At 56.6% G+C, this 16,068-nt stretch overlaps 1 protein-coding gene across 2 annotated transcripts in view; it reads left to right on the forward strand.

The window, feature by feature from the left end:
* The window catches only part of CYTH1 (cytohesin 1), a 74,438-nt gene that overhangs the window by 16,372 nt on the left and 41,998 nt on the right, over nt 1–16,068 (forward strand). The window contains exon 1 of one of the 2 annotated variants that reach the window (XM_036495946.2): nt 12,738–12,848. The exons of the other annotated variant lie outside the window; for it this stretch is intronic. Coding sequence (XP_036351839.2) covers nt 12,815–12,848 — 34 coding nt within the window. The 5' untranslated portion in view covers nt 12,738–12,814. Of the gene's footprint in view, nt 1–12,737; nt 12,849–16,068 lie in introns of those variants that run through there. 2 annotated transcript variants of the gene reach the window in all.

The following is a 16,068-nucleotide window of genomic DNA, read 5'->3' on the forward strand; positions in this document are numbered from 1 at the left end:
CAGAACCATGCCCAGATGGGAAGCTGGCGCCACAGGCAGAAGACTCGCCAGCTACGCCCCACGCAGTCCTCACTGTTGTGGTCTGTGAGCTTGTTTCAGTAGATAGAAGCTTGCTGTTTAGGTATTTTTACTGTTAGGAAAGCATGAAGACTTCCCAGCTTTTCTTGTCTACCTGGTTTCTGAGGAAGGCCCTGGAGGTGGGGGGAGATAGAGGGTCCTGAAGCCGTGGAGGAAGGCTGGCTTGGCAGGTCCTGTGGGCTGCCAGGCCTTTTGAGGTGTGTCCCAGGCTTGCTTCATCCTCGAGTGGAGGTGAGGATGATGATGATGTTTGAGGTAGTGCCTGTTCTCTGCTGTTTTCTGTGGAAGCAGTTCTAGGCTTTTCAGAGCTGCCCTGTTGGCCCTCAGCAGGGAGCCGCTATTGCTCAGGGCTGTGAGCCTGTGGCTGAGGCCTGCCCACCCTTTTATCTTTGGGTCTGCGTTTCCTGGATCTTTTGTTCTCACAGGCTGCACTTTAGGTCCGTGTCTTGGCTGGGAAGTGAGAGTGCTGTCCAGGCGGAACAAGTGACTGCCTTTGGCGGAGAAGTGGCCTGGACTGAGGCTCTGCCAGCCGGAGCAGGGTTGGGGGCAGAGCCGTGGAAGAGTGGGCCCTTGTTCTAGAGTGCGGCTGACAGAGCCAGCTCCTGAGGGCTCGTCGTGCCTGTCAGCCCTGTCTGCTGTCTTCCCAGTGCCTCTGCTCCCAAGGTTGACCTTCAGTGTTTTCAAGGTGATGGCCGTAGTGCAATGTTCAAGGAGGTACAGGTTTCCTCCTGAATACCAGGTAATGCCATGGGGGGGGGGGGCAAGTTACCCCATTCCCTCTGGGTCAGAACACCCACTCCAGCCCAGAGGCATGAGGGTTTTTCTTCCACTCAGTAACCGAATCTTAGCAGACCATGTGGTGATATGTGTTCATGCTGCTGCCCCACCCTCCGACAGATGATCCTGTTTGGAGGGAGGAACTATGTTGTCTTCATTCATTCATTCAAGAGACAGTGAGCTCCCATTCACTGGTTCAGGCCCCAAATGACCCCAGTGGTCGGATCTGGGCTGGCCAAAATTTAGATGCCAGACACTCAACCCATGTCTCCCGTGTGGCTGGCAGAGACTCGACCCACGTCTCCCGTGTGGCTGCTGGAGACTCGACCTACATCTCCCATGTGGCTGCCAGAGACTCCATGTCTCCCGTGTGGCTGGCAGAGACTCAACCCACGTCTCGCATGTGGCTGGCAGACACTCGACCCATGTCTCCCGTGTGGCTGGCAGATACTTGACCCACGTCTCGCGTGTGGCTGGCAGACACTCTACCCATGTCTCCCGTGTGGCTGGCGGACACTTGACCCACGTCTCCCGTGTGGCTGCCAGAGACTCGATCCACGTCTCCCGTGTGGCTGCCAGAGACTCGACCCACGTCTCCCATGTGGCTGCCAGAGACTTGACCCACGTCTCCCATGTGGCTGGCAGGGACCCAGCTGCTTGAGGTGTCACCTGTTCCTGCTGCTGTCCGCATCAGCAGGAAGTTGGAGTTGCAGCAGAGCTGGGGATTGGACCTGGTGGCTGCAGCTGGAACGTGGTTATCTGTGTGGTCAGTGTGGGCAGAACCTGCTTCTCTTCACCTCCATAGTCCCAGCCCTAGCCAAGGTGCTTAGTTGGGGTCCGCTGGTTCATTCCCTAAGTGGCCACAATGGCTGAAGCTGAGCCAGTCGGAAGTCAGGAGCCAGGAACTTTTTCCAGGACTCCCATGCGGATGCAGGGTCCCAAGGCTTTAGGCCATCCTCAACTGCTTTCCCAGGCCACAAGCAGGAGCTGGATGGGAAGCGGGGGCCGGTGGGATATGAACTGGCGCCCATATGGGATTCCAGTGCATGCAAGGCAAGGACTGTAGCCACTAGGTTACCACTCCAGGCCCTCAATCTATACTTTAAAAAAAAACAAAAATTATGAGAGGCTGACACCATGGTGTAGTGGGTAAAGCTGCTGCCTGTGGTGGCTGGCGTCACATGTGGGAGCCGGTTCATGTCCCAGCTGCTTCACTTCCCATCCAGCTCCCTGCTGATGTGCCTGGGAAAGCAGCAGAGGACGGTCCAAATGCTTGGGCCCCTTCACTGACATAGGATTCCTGGATGGAGCTCGTGGCATTAACCTGGTCATTTGGTAAGTGTCCCATTGGATTGGAGATCTCTCTCTGTCCCTCCTTCTCTAATTCTGCCTTTGAAGTGTTCATAAAAGCTTTTCTAAAAACGTTGTGGCCTGGGATGTGCTTCTGAATGCCAGCTAGGAAGCAGAACAGCTGTTCTAAGTGTCTAAGACTCTTTCAGATCGAAAGAAACCAAATCTCAGGGTGCCAGACTCATCCTGGGAGACAGTGGGGTGTCCTGGTGACCCCACACAGTTCATCCTGGGAGACAGTGGGGTGTGTGTGGTCCCCGTGGGCTCTGGCGCCGACTCCCCTGGTATAAGGAACTTTGTCATCTGATCCTTAGATCCTCTGCGCTGCTCCACCTGCTGGCATAGCAGGAAGTGGAGAAGGAGGCAGGCACTCCTGGAGTCTGCTGGATTCTAGAGAAGGAATGCGAGTTACGGACTCAGGGTCAGGTCAGGCTTCCTCACCCCCTTGAGCCCTGCTCCTGCCAACTGAGGACCGAATGGCCCACATGTCCACCCAGCACTCACTTCTGAGTGGCTTCTCTCCTTAGCAGATTGCATTTTGTGGCTGGTTAAACACTTGTCTTGTGTTCCTGGCTCTGCCCACTACCTCTTCCCCAGACTAGTTAGTAAGTGGACAAGGAGACAAATTTTAGTGCTGCCAAAGCCTTTCAGAAAGACGTGCTGGCGAGCGTCCCCAGAGCTGGGCAGATCTGACAGCTAGGCCATGAACTGCCACCTTTTATTGTATTTACACGCAGGTGGACTCGGTGGGCAGGATGGCTGCCAGCCCTTTGGCAATCCCTGTCTTTAGCCAGCAGGGGTCAGCACTGATTGTGTTTACCACCTTTTTTACTTCAGAGGGTGTTTGAACTATTGTAGCGATCCTCCCCTCCCTCCCTCCCTGCTTTCCTTCCTTGCTTCCTTCCTTTTTAAAAGATTTGTTTATTTGTATTGGAAAACCAGATTTACAAAGAGAGGAGAGACAGATCTTCCATCCACCGGTTCACTCCCAAAGTGGCCACAACAGCTGGAGCTGAGCCAGTCAGATGTCAGGAACTTCCTCCAGGTCTCCCACGAGGATGCAGGGTCCCAAGGCTTTGGGCCGACCTCGACTGCTTTCTCAGGCCACAGGCAGGGAGCTGGATGGGAAGTGGAGCAGCCACACATGAACCGGCACCCATAAGGATCCCAGCGCATGCAAGTTGAGGACTTTAGCCACTAGGCTACCATGCTGGGCCTTGTAGCAACCACTTTCAAGAATAGTTTGAAGTTTACCTCAACTTCAGGTTTAATTATTTTTTTAAAGATTTATATATTTTATTACAAAGTCAGATATACAGAGAGGAGGAGAGACAGAGAGGAAGATCTTCCATCTGCTGATTCACTCCCCAAGTGACCGCAACGGCCGGTGCTGCGCTGATCCAGAGCCGGGAACCAGGAACCTCTTCCAGGTCTCCCATGCGGGTGCAGGGTCCCAAAGCCTTGGGCGATCCTCGACTGCTTTCCCAGGCCACAAGCAGGGAGCTGGATGGGAAGTGGAGCTGCCGGGATTAGAACCGGCGCCCATATGGGATCCCGGGGCGTTCAAAGCGAGGACTTGAGCCGCTCAGCCACGCTGCCGGGCCCCAGGTTTAATTTTTTAAAAAGGATTTATTTTTATTGGACAGTCAGATATACAGAGAGGAAGAGAGACAGAGAGGAAGATCTGTCTGATGATTCACTTGCCAAGCAGCTGCAACAGCTGGAGCTGAGCTGATCTGAAGACAAGATCCCGGAGCCTCTTCTGGGTCTCCCACACGGGTGCAGGGTCCCAAGGCTTTGGGTCGTCCTCCACTGCTTTCCCAGGCCACAAGCAGGGAGCTGGATGGGAAGTGGAGCTGCCGGGATTAGAACCGGTGCCCATATGGGACCTGGGCATGTTCAAGGCAAGGACCACAGCCATTGCGCTATGCGCCGGGCCCGCCCTCATTTTTTTAAGGGTTTATTTGAAAGGCAGAACCCGAGATCATCCATCCTCCGGTTCTCTTCTCAAATGTCTAGCCACAGCTGGCTGGGCCGGGCACCCGGAGCCTCTGCAGACCCCCCCATGGGTGCAAGGATGCAAGGACTCAGGCATTCCCACCGCCCGCCCAGGCTCCTCAGCAGGAAACTGGGTGGGAAGCAGGAGAGGCAGGCCTTGAGGCGCATGCTGGCATGGGGAGTGGTGCCCCTGAGCGCTGGTGAGCGGCGCACGCCACGACTCCGGCCCGGGCCGCACGCAGAGGCTGCCCAGGTGCTGCTCTGTGAGTGTTGGACCAGGGCTGTGCCCCCACGCGCAGCTGAACGCAAGGCTGCTGTTCAAACTTGATGTCAGTGAAAAAGGCGTTGGGATGTTTTGTTCTTCACATGAAACAGAAGTCAGCCTTTGCAAAGCAGTATGCCTTTCTTACTATTTTGCCTTACTTGGAAAAGCGAGTGGCTCGTAGGGGAGGTTGGAATGGATCCCAGTTGTGGACCTACAACAGCAGCAGGTGTAGGCCTTCTTGTTCATGGGATCTGTGGTGAGGACCATGCTGAGGGACCTGCTTGCGGAGCAGAAGTTTGGGGGGAATAACATACCTTGAATTCCACATACTTCCCTTGTCCTCAAGTCTACCACCGCCTAACCGGTGCCATTCATTGCCTGTGAGGAAAGTCCACATTTTCCAGGTCACCCAAACAAATAGCCTTTTGAGAAACTTTTGATGCTATTTGCAGGTGTCCAGGTGGCCCTGTGGCACACTCCCTCCCTGTCACCCACCTACGGATGCACTTGGGGCATCCCAGGACGCCCCCCTCGCCTGCCCAGAGCTCTGCCAGCAGCGTGTCGAGAAAGGTGGAAGTGTGCAAGGAATCTTCCAGGGACTCAGCCCCAGGTTCCAGAAGCTTCCGGGGTCCCCAAGAGCTCTGAGAATGGGACCAGGGTGGGAGGAGGGGCGTGGCTAACCCTAGGGTTGGGGCACAGGGGTCCTGGTGGGTGCCCCGCCCAGAGCTCTCCCTCTGGCAAGCAGTACGTTCTGGATTCTGGCTTCATCTTGGCCCAGCCCTGGCTGTTGTGGCCATCTGGGGAGTGAAGCAGTGAATGGAAGTTACCTCTCTCCAAGTCCTGGGCATAAATTAAATAAATCTTAAAAAAATAATAATATCCAGAGGTTAAGAATGAGTTCTTGTAGATTATTTATAGAAATCAAACCTTGAATGGAAAATTTGGAGGATAAACTAGAGAGTGAGTGTGGGACCCTGCTGAGGAGCGCGGGGCGTGGGAGCTGAGAGTGAGTGTGGGACCCTGCTGAGGAGCGCGGGGCGTGGGAGCTGAGAGAGTGTGGGACCCTGCTGAGGAGCGCGGGGCGTGGGAGCCGAGAGTGAGTGTGGGACCCTGCTGAGGAGCGCGGGGTGTGGGAGCTGAGAGTGAGTGTGGGACCCTGCTGAGGAGCGCGGGGCGTGGGAGCTGAGAGTGAGTGTGGGACCCTGCTGAGGAGCGCGGGGCGTGGGAGCTGAGAGTGAGTGTGGGACCCTGCTGAGGAGCGCGGGGGCGTGGGAGCTGAGAGTGAGTGTGGGACCCTGCTGAGGAGCGCGGGGCGTGGGAGCTGAGAGTGAGTGTGGGACCCTGCTGAGGAGCGCGGGGGCGTGGGAGCTGAGAGAGTGTGGGACCCTGCTGAGGAGCGCGGGGCGTGGGAGCTGAGAGTGAGTGTGGGACCCTGCTGAGGAGCGCGGGGGCGTGGGAGCTGAGAGAGTGTGGGACCCTGCTGAGGAGCGCGGGGCGTGGGAGCTGAGAGAGTGTGGGACCCTGCTGAGGAGCGCGGTGTGGGAGCTGAGAGAGTGTGGGACCCTGCTGAGGAGCGCGGGGCGTGGGAGCTGAGAGTGAGTGTGGGACCCTGCTGAGGAGCGCGGTGTGGGAGCTGAGAGTGAGTGTGGGACCCTGCTGAGGAGCGCGGGGCGTGGGAGCTGAGAGAGTGTGGGACCCTGCTGAGGAGCGCGGGGCGTGGGAGCTGAGAGAGTGTGGGACCCTGCTGAGGAACGCGGGGCGTGGGAGCCGAGAGTGAGTGTGGGACCCTGCTGAGGAACGCGGTGTGGGAGCTGAGAGTGAGTGTGGGACCCTGCTGAGGAGCGCGGGGCGTGGGAGCTGAGAGAGTGTGGGACCCTGCTGAGGAGCGCGGTGTGGGAGCTGAGAGTGAGTGTGGGACCCTGCTGAGGAGCGCGGGGCGTGGGAGCTGAGAGAGTGTGGGACCCTGCTGAGGAACGCGGGGCGTGGGAGCTGAGCTCTGGCTCCAGCCGGGGTCAGGGAGAGGCTTGTCCTGGGACAGCTCACTGTGCATTTTCACTCTGCTGAGGACAGAGATAAGGTCTTAACACTTCTCACAGGGAGGACAGGTACAAAGCTGGCACAGCCACACAGGAAGTGGGAAACAGGAAGTGGGCACCTGCCATTCTGTGGAGAATAATTGAGAATTCTATATGCAGTGTGAGAGGGACAGGCGTCTGCAGGTGTGTGCTTACCAGCAACAGCAGCCACGTCTGTCCCTCCTCGTCTTTGATAGTTACGGAGGATCACCAGGTCACCCAGAAGACATGGAGCCCAAGACACAGGACCCAGCCATGCGCAGTGGGGAAAGCACCCAAAGGTGCGAGGTAGACAGTTGTTGGGCTGTGGGGCTGCAGGAGGGCTGCCTCAGACGGTGTGGGAGTGGCACCTCAGGCCCTCAGAAGTTTTACAGTTTGGTGGAGAGAGCTAAGCAAATGAGAAAACTCATCTTGATGTTAGTCACAGGACATTGTATAGGTCAGCTTGAGCAGTGTTGATGGGAGGTACTAAGTACTAACTTAACCACAACCGTGTTGTTCCTCACACTTAGTGTGTGTGTGACGGGCTGAGGGCAGCTGCTCTTCATGTCCCACAGCAGGCAGTTTATGTTCTAATTAAAGGCTGGAGATGCGCAGCCTGCGTGTGCAATTCAGCAACAGGAGGTAATTAGCACGAGGAGCAGGCTTGCACCTCTGTGGAACTGGAAGTGGCCTGTTTACCTTCTGAAGTATGTGTGTGTGCTTGACGAAGAAAAACAAAAAAAACCAAGCAAACTTGAACACGGGGAGGAAGCTGGAGAGGCAGGAGTTGCGTGAATGCTGAGCAGGCGCTGGGGGCTTCCTGGGTGGCTGGGAGGCGCTGTGCCCGCGTTGTCTGGGGGCTTCCTGGGCGGCTGGAGGGTGCTGTACCTACGCTGTCGGGGGCTTTCTGGCCGGCCGGGGCGCGCTGTGCCTACACTGTTGGGGGCTTCCTGGTCGGCGGGGGGGCGCTGTACCTACGCTGTCTGGGGGCTTCCTGGCTGGCCGGGGGGTGCTGTACCTACGCTGTCTGGGGGCTTCCTGGCTGGCCGGGGGGCTCTGTACCCTCTCTGTAGGGGGACCGGGGGCTCATGGGCTCAGGCCGCCTCAGCAGAGTAGGCAGGTGCTACCCAGGGGTGGCACCTGTGAGGTGACTGTCACAGCGTGCAGGTGGTCCCAGTCCTGGGCTCGCCCCAACGCTCAGGTGGGGTGTTCAGTTATTTAGTGTGTGTTCTCCCAGGCTTGCTTTATTAAAGAAAACATATCTTACAGTCTGTGTTTTCATTATATGATTGTTTCCACCTGACAATATAAGGCATCTTTCAGTTGCCACAGAAATAGATCTATAACTCTCCGCAGTGACTTAGGTGCCAAGGAATATTTGTAACTAATTCTTGGAAGGACAGATCCTGGGCAGACACATTTGAGTCGCTGGGAAGCAGAAGGGCAGCTATGGGCGTGCCCCTTTTCCCGGCTGGGTGGCACATGTGTTTGGTAGTAATCCTTGCTGGGCACAGAGCTGACAAGGCCGGCCCCTCCGAGGCTAGCTGGTGGATGGAAGTGGTAATTTTGGAAACTAATGTTGTAGTGTGTGTCATGGGCCTTAAGATAGTTCATAGCTTTTTAAACAGAAATTTGATTTGAGAGGTAGAGAGAGAGAGAAAGCCCTCGTCTCAGGTTCACCCCTCAAGTGAGGCTGAGTCGGACCATCAAGCCAAGTGGCACAAAACCACGTGTGGCCTCCCAGGGTCTCCCGTTAGAAGGGAGCTGGACTCGGGGCCTGAGCTGGGAGTTGGGCGCGGGTGCTCTGGAGGGGGCCACGGCGTCTGGACCGCCAGCCCAGACATTCTGTCTGGCTTGTCTCTAATGGGAGGTGAGCAGAGGCCACGTGCAGGGGTGTTGGGGCACAGACAGGGTCCAGCACTAGAGCGGGCTGTCACTTGTGCTGTGCCTCGTGCGGTCGTGCACCCCCAGAGCACTCAGCCACTGTCCAGCTGCAGGGGCCTTGACCTCTCTGACGGTGGGAAGCCCGTGTCCTGGCTTGGGATCGTGCCGGGTGCTTCCCTTCCCTCCTCTGCCTTCCCCTGCCGCCCTGCTGTCTGATGGAGGGGCACACTCTGGGCGGTGCTTGGAGGGCTAGCTGCGCTCGGCCAGTGCTCTGCCTGCGTGGCCTCTGTGCAGCTGCTGGCCAGGGCTGGTGAAGGCCGCCCTGGGGCTGCTGGCCAGGGCTGGTGAAGGCCGCCCTGGGGCTGCTGGCCAGGGCTGGTGAAGGCCGCCCTGGGACTGCTGGCCAGGGCTGGTGAAGGCTGCCCTGGGGCTGCTGGCCAGGGCTGGTGAAGGCCGCCCTGGGGCTGCTGGCCAGAGCTGGTGATCTTCCTTTCTCTGCTTACTTGAAAGGCACTCACAGTGTGCTGGTGTCTGTGCAGCGGGTGTGGAAGACAGGTGTGAAGAGAACTGTTCATTGCAGGCAAGGCCTGGTGGCTTGGCAAGGCCGGTGGATGTCTCTGCATCCACCTGAAGGCATTTCTGATTCCTCTGCATGGACACCGCACAACCCCGCTGAGGTTTCTGTGATCTACTTAGGCATTGTCTGCCTCTGCGGAGTTGGTCTCTATTACCAATGTGAGCTTGGAAGCTGATGTTGCTGATAACGTCTTGGCAAGGGGCCTTTCACTGCTCATGCTGTCCCTGTCTCTGCTGCCCCCATTTGACCATCCTTGATCTTTAGGTTCCCCCCCTTTCTGTGATGCATTTCCTCCCTTAACTGATTCAAGATGAAGTTGTAGAATGAGGATTGTAGTAGGAATGTGTTACTGATTGATATGCAGTGTCTATTGAGAACTTCCTGACCACAGGGTCAGGATGGATAACATCCTGCTTTAAGGTGAAACAAACAAAAGAATTATCCTTGGAAACACCCACGTGACCATGATGGAAAGTCTGAGCCAGAGCTCGTGAGGGCTTCTGTATAATAAAGCTGACAGCGTTCCTGCGTTGTCCATTATGGTCCTGGAATTGTAGTGGTCCATTTCTTTCCTCTTTATGCCTACTCCACACACCCTTCGTGAGTTCTGAACTTGGCTGAAGCTGGACTCCGGCAGCTATGCGGCAGGGCAAGGCCGGAACCAGGGGCTGGAGCTCCATTCGGGCCCAGGCGCTCAGGCGTCTTCCATGGCTGGGGAGCATGGAGCTGAGTGAGCAGTGACCCAGCCGGGACCTTCACCGGGGCTCGGGTCAAGCTGTGGCTGAGCCCGCTGCAACACCGTGTCTGTGCTGACTCCTTCCGGGTCCTTGGAGCGTGCCTGCGTCTCTTGGAGATTAGGACCAGTACAGATATTATGCTTCAAAAAAACCAAACTTTCCCCAGAACATTACATAAATATTCATGTAAATTTTCTTCTATTATCATTTAAGTCATTGCATGTTTATATATTCTCATTTTATCTGTCACTGGAGAGGTGAGGTAGAGGAAAGGACAAATTTAAAAGAGACAAAATGTCTTTGGTGGAAACCTCTGCACTGAAACCTTGACATCTAATGGGTGACTTGAGGACTGTGGGTAGTGAAGTGGTCCTGATGTGGCTTCACACTACGGAGATTGTAGCTTCGCTGGCAGCCAGAACAGAAACTGACCTGAGAATCAGCTGGCTGTGAGGGTCTCCCAGCATCCACGCGGACCGGGAAAAGTGGGGGGGAGGGGGCACAGCCCGTTGCTCATAGGGGGAGCTCCATCCTTCTGCTGGCCCAGGCTGGCACGCTTGGCACCATCCTCCTTCCCTTCTCACATTTCATGTGGGGCTGGTCAGCACAGCCTCACAAGTAAGTGAAGTGAAAACTGGTCCCTCCTCAACTGGCTCCCTCATCGCTCACTGGAGTCCTGGTGTCACCCACTTCTCAGGGCTCCAGAACCCTGACAATAGGCCAACCCGCCAGCCCTCTCCCTCAGTGCCCCGTTCACCCTTACAGCAGGTCGGAGGGCCTCCCTGCCTGCCAGCCCCCTCCCTCAGTGCCCCGTTCACCCTTACAGCAGGTCGGAGGGCCTCCCTGCCCACCAACCCCCTCCCCCAACCCCCATTGGTTCTGCTCTGGCTGCACTGGCCTTGCCACAGCTGAGTCCCCCACACTCCCCACTTGCCATTTGACCTGCTGCAGGTCTTGCTTGCCCCCCCCACCCCGTGCCCCGCAGTTGGAGTGGAAGGGCTATGTGTATGGGGGCTGTTGCCTGGCACCTCACGTGGTTAGTGTTTTTATAGGATGGAAGAAATGAAGTAAAGATTGTAGACTGTTAGTAACTTGTAGAATGTTACTAACCGCATTGGCTGTGTTACTTACAGAATGGTTAACCATATTGGCTTGCTGCCAGTTCCCATGCAGGCGTCCCATCCCCAAGGGTCTGGATTTGAGTCCTGGCTCTGGCTCCCAACCAGTGCACACCTTGGCGGGTAGCAGGGACCAGTCAGGCAATGAAGGTCCTGCCACCTCCTGGGGGTCCTGCTTTGAGTTTTTGGTCCTCAGCGTTGGCCTTGGTTGGGCCACATTGTGGGCTGTGATGGGGAGAAGCAGCAGGTAGGAGCACTTGCCTGCACTCCTGGGCAGCTTAAGAAAGCGGGGACAGCAGCTATATAACAACCACTCAGGGGAGGCGACTAAAGTTAGATTAAGGGGCAGATTGTGAGTGGACACCTGCAGGAGTAACGTGCAGGGTCTGTAATGTACCTGAACACGGACTCCATGAATGGAGGGAGCCCCTGAAACTTGGGGCAAAGGGAGCGTCACTGGTCTCCCTGCTGCACCTGCAGGAGCTGGGCGTGGTGCTCTGGGGGAGCAGCTGGCACCGGACTCCCACGGAAAGCTCCGAGTACTCAAGCATCATGACTCAATCCTCGGATTTTGGTTCCAGAGAAACACCCCACCCTGGACAGCAGGCTGAGAGCAGGAGTGGCCAGTCTTCTTGAGAGTTATGGTCGCCATCCAAGAGCCAGCCTTGGCTGATTGGAGTCATTCAGCTTCGGCTCTGCATTGAAGCGGGGGGCCTGCGCTGGGATTGCTTGTGGCTGGAGATTGGAAAGAACAGCGTGCGTGTGGCTCTGAGACACTGAGCGCCCGTGCGGTGCCTCTGTAAGATAGAGTGGCTTTCCAAGTGTGTTAGATGTATGTGTGCAAGAGGTGCGGCAAACCCACTGCTCCGTGCATGCGTGTCAGTGCATCAGTCCAACCTCACAGAGAGCCTGGCCAAGGGCTGGGCGGTTCAGGCTTCCTGCGGGGAGACTGCAGGTGCAGGGAGCAAAGAGTGGGTACCTAGGCAAGCCCTGGAACCTCTGGGTGGTAGTACAAGGGGTGCGGCTTTCAGAGTTAGATGAGTGAGGTTGTTGACGTGCTGGCTACGAAGCAAACCCTCAGGTAGGGCCACCTGTAGGAGCCGGGCACTGGGCACTGCCCCCTTGCACTGTTCCTTGGGGGAGTGAGGAGTTACAGCAGCACAGGAACTTGTCCCCTTCCAGAAACTTTGCTCCTAGGATTTTTTTCTATGGAGTTAATGAAATAGATGTGCCACGTGCAAGTGAGTGTGAGACCCTCGGACGAAGCAGAACCATTTGCAAGGCTGGGGATTGCTTAAGCCTGACCTCCTGAGATGCCCAGGCACAGTGCGTGGGAAAAGTGTGTGAAAGCAGTGTGTGTGTCTGTGGCGCGTAAGCAGACCTGCGCACACACACACACACACACACACACACACACACATCAGTGGGTTTCACTGGGGACAGGCTTAGCTATTGATTTTCCTTATCAATGTCTCCTAGTATTCAACAAGGAGCATGTATTATGCATGTAATAAGACTGTCTAGGAAAAAATCTTTTATCTTATATGTTAGAAGTTGGAATAACATTGAACTTGGTGGCAGCTCTTCCCTGGCCCTCATCCCGCGCGCCCCTGGCTGTGCTCTGCTGGAGTCTCTGGGAAGTGTACAGTTCTCTCTTTGTGAGAGAGCTCAGAGATTCCAAGAACTGAGGAAGCGAAGGGAACCAGAGCCAGCACCACCCACCCTGGGGTTGACTCCAGCAAAGGCTGCTTCCAGAAAGGATGTGGTTAACTGACTCGCCAGGTGCTGCCCCCCCACTTCCTGGATGGGTGGCGGCTGCCTGGGTGTGGCCTCCTCCGGGGCTGCAGGCTGATTGGCCCAGTCTTGTGACGGCCTGTTCCCCTCTGAGTCCAGGAAGCAGCTAGGAGCCTGCTGGCTGGGCAGTACCGCAGGTGTCCTGGCCCTGCTCTGACGCTGAAGAACTCGGAGGCAAGATGGTCCTCCAGATGGAAAAGGAGCAGGAGCCAGGTGAGCCTAGCCCCTGGTGGAGACGGCACGGAAGCCATGGGTGTTGGCCATTTGGATCGGATTGGGAGCTGTGGACAGTTGTGCAGGGTTTCGGGGGTCAGAGTTAAGGGTCACCTAGACTCATTTCCCTCACTACCACATGGAGGGTGTGTGAGATTGTGTACCCCACAGAGTGGGTAAGCACCACAGGACCTATGGAGGTGGGTGTGGGGTGAGTCAGGTGGCACACCTGCTCTCACGCCACGGCCTCTCTGGACCTGCTGACCCCGGAGGCCCGCCATGGGCGCCCTCCTGGACGGGTTTGTCTGACAAGCGCTCGGGGAGGGACGGTGCTGGAGGCAGGGCTGAGTCCTGGCCAGGGCCCCGTGAATGGTCCTGGGTTTCTTTGGGGGAGAGTTACTCAGGGAGAAGACTTGGTTCGTGTGTGTGCGCGCGCATGTGCGTGCGTGTGGCCCCTAGAGGTTTAGGGAAAGCTTGGGGCTTCCCGGCGTCTCTTGGGCTTCCTTCATCTCCACACCCTTGCTGCAGGCGGGGCAGCCATGAGTGCTGGGGACAGCTGCATGGCTGTCGGATCCCAGGGACCCTGAGCCCACCCAGGGGGCTGTGTGTCCTGTGAGGTTCCTCTGCGTGTTCAGTGGTGTCCAGTGGCGTCGGACGGGTGCAGTGGGTGTGTGCTGGCTCATAACCAGGAGTGCAGGGCGGCGTGAGCTTAGGGACACAGGAGGCTATATTTCAGGATGGATTCGTGCAAGTTATTGTGAAGTGTGGGGCTCCCTTGGCTCACTGTGGTGTCTTAGGCCACCTCAGAGGGCAGAGCCCCACTGATGGGGTCTTTGAGGAGGACTTTGGAAGAAGACACCTGTCCCCACATTGGAACAGGAACGGCAGGGAGTGGCAGATCAGAGCCAGCTGCCCACGTGGAAGGTGAGTCCAGGCTAGCTGGGGTTTGTGGTTCCTGGGAGTAGGAGAGGACAGTGTCAGAAACAGCGGGAGCAGTGGGTCTGAGCCTGTGCTGGCTCGGCCCACCCTGGCCCCTGGCTGCCCAGCTGCCCGCTGCTCGTCTTCCCAGGCAAGCCTGCTTCAGACCCAGGCGGAGGCGCGCCAGCTCAGAGGCTCCTGTACTGGCGTCTGCACTCTACGCCACAGCGCATGCCGGGGATAAGGGGGTGTTTGAGAGCCAAACCCACCCCCTCACTGATGTTCTATTGGGGCAGTAGGGAGGGTGATGTTGCCCTTTTCGCTACTGCTACGTTGGCTCCTGTGGGTGTTTCAGAATAGTATTTAGGCAGATGCGAAAGTGAGGCAACAAGGGGGTTTCCTCCGGCGGGCCCCTGGGGTCCCAGAAGGCCGCGAGGCGTCCCCAGGCATGGCTCCTGAGCGGCCTTTGCTGATTCAGCCCCGACTCAGCAAAGGGCGAGTGAGGGTTTTGGAAAACATTCTCTAGACGTCAGATCATCTCAGATCCTTAACTCTTACATTGAACGTGTTGCTTGTTACCTCCCTTGGTGTCTGGCGCGTGCACTGGTCATTTTCTATTCTAGTCTTATGCACATTATGTGTGAGCGTTAACTGGAGTAATCGACCAGGCATTGTTTCCTTAAGTAACGCAGTTGATCCCTTCATTTTTTTTTTTAATTTTATGATACAATTCCATGGCCTCTGCGATTTCTCTTACTCCCTGCCCCAAATCCCTCCCCCCGTTGACTTCCCCTATATGATAATAGTATAGTCCTTCTTACGCAGTTGTAAGTCTGTCATTCTGCTATTCCAGTGTGTCCTGACATTACTGATGCAGACAGTGGCAGACCGTCTAACATCCTGTTGTCAAGATTCGGAGTCCATCTTTGGAAGTAGAAATGCATACTGCATTGTATCCGCACATCTGGGTATGACAGTCTCCATCACACAGTTACTGTACACACCCTTAAATGAAAAGCCAGGTTCTTGCACTCTCACACCTGCTCTTTTTGCCTTGGTTTGCTGACTGTCCAGTGTGACCCTTACCTTACTGAGGCGCCTACCAAGCAGACCCTGGTGCCAGCCCGCTCCAGGGTGCCCGTGACCCCAGCCCCCGTCACTTCTCAGGCACCTTTGTGTGTGCCAGCGCCTCTGCTTCTCCATGTGGGGAACCTTGTTCCTCTGCGTCCTTGTTGAGGCTGGGCCCCATGGCTGCCCCTGGCAGGGCAAGGCCTGGAGCTGTTCACGCCCCAAGCCAAGGCTGCACCAGGGTAGGCGTGCAGCAAGTGCTGAGCTGACGTGAAGCTGTGGCCCAGCCGGTGGCCCCGGGTGTGACTTGGATCCTACCATAGCCTACCGGATCATGCACACATATTGTATCTTGCACCTCATCTGGAGGGACCAGTGTGTGATTAAGTATGTGTGTGAAATAGCGTTCTGTGTAGGAAAATGAGCCAGTATTAAGTCTAGCACCACTCGAGTTGGCCATTGGGTGCACAGGGTGCGTCTGAAGTGCCGTTGGTGCTACCCGCTGCCTCTCCTGCCCCTTTGTGCCTGCCAGCCGTGTGACTTGCTAACCCTGAGCTGGGCAAGCGACCTGGCCTAGGTGTTAGCAGGAAGGCGTGAGAGATAAGGTGTTTTCTGATCCTCGTGGGGCAGGTCTGTGTTTTGCAGAGTCAGAACTGGTTGCGGCTTTGTTCTTGCTCAGGAGTGTGCTGGGAGTGCCTGGAGAGGCGGACGCGTCGGCTGGCTTGGAGGGAGACTCCCGTGGGCTTGAATGTCATAGGCTTCCCATGGAAGAAGCCACAGGTGCATGCGCGTGGGCTCGTGCAGAAGTCTGGAACGACCAATTCCTCTTCTTTTTAAAGAATGTATTTATTTGAGAGGGTTGCAGAGAGAGAGGGAGGGAGACAGAAAGATATCTTCCGTCGCTGGTTCACTTCCCAGACGGCTGCAGCAGCCAGAGCTGGGACAGGTGCAAGCCTGGAGCTTCATCCTGTCTCCCATGGGGCACAGGGACCTGAGCAATGGGCCGCCTTCTGCTGTTGTTCCCAGTCCACTAGCAGGGAGCTGGGTGGGAAGTGGAGCAGCTGGGACACAAGCTGGCCCCTGTAGGGGATGTTTGCATTGCTGGTGGAGCTATGCCCTCTGCTGCCAGCGCTGGCCCTGGTGAGGCAGCAGGGCCTTGGGTTCAGCTGGCACCTCTTGGCTGAAGCTTTCTCTGCTCTTCCAGATGCTACTGTTGTTGTGGGTTTTTTTTTAA

The sequence above is a fragment of the Ochotona princeps genome, chromosome 17 (genome assembly GCF_030435755.1).
Source record: "Ochotona princeps isolate mOchPri1 chromosome 17, mOchPri1.hap1, whole genome shotgun sequence".
Taxonomy (NCBI): Eukaryota; Metazoa; Chordata; class Mammalia; order Lagomorpha; family Ochotonidae; genus Ochotona; species Ochotona princeps.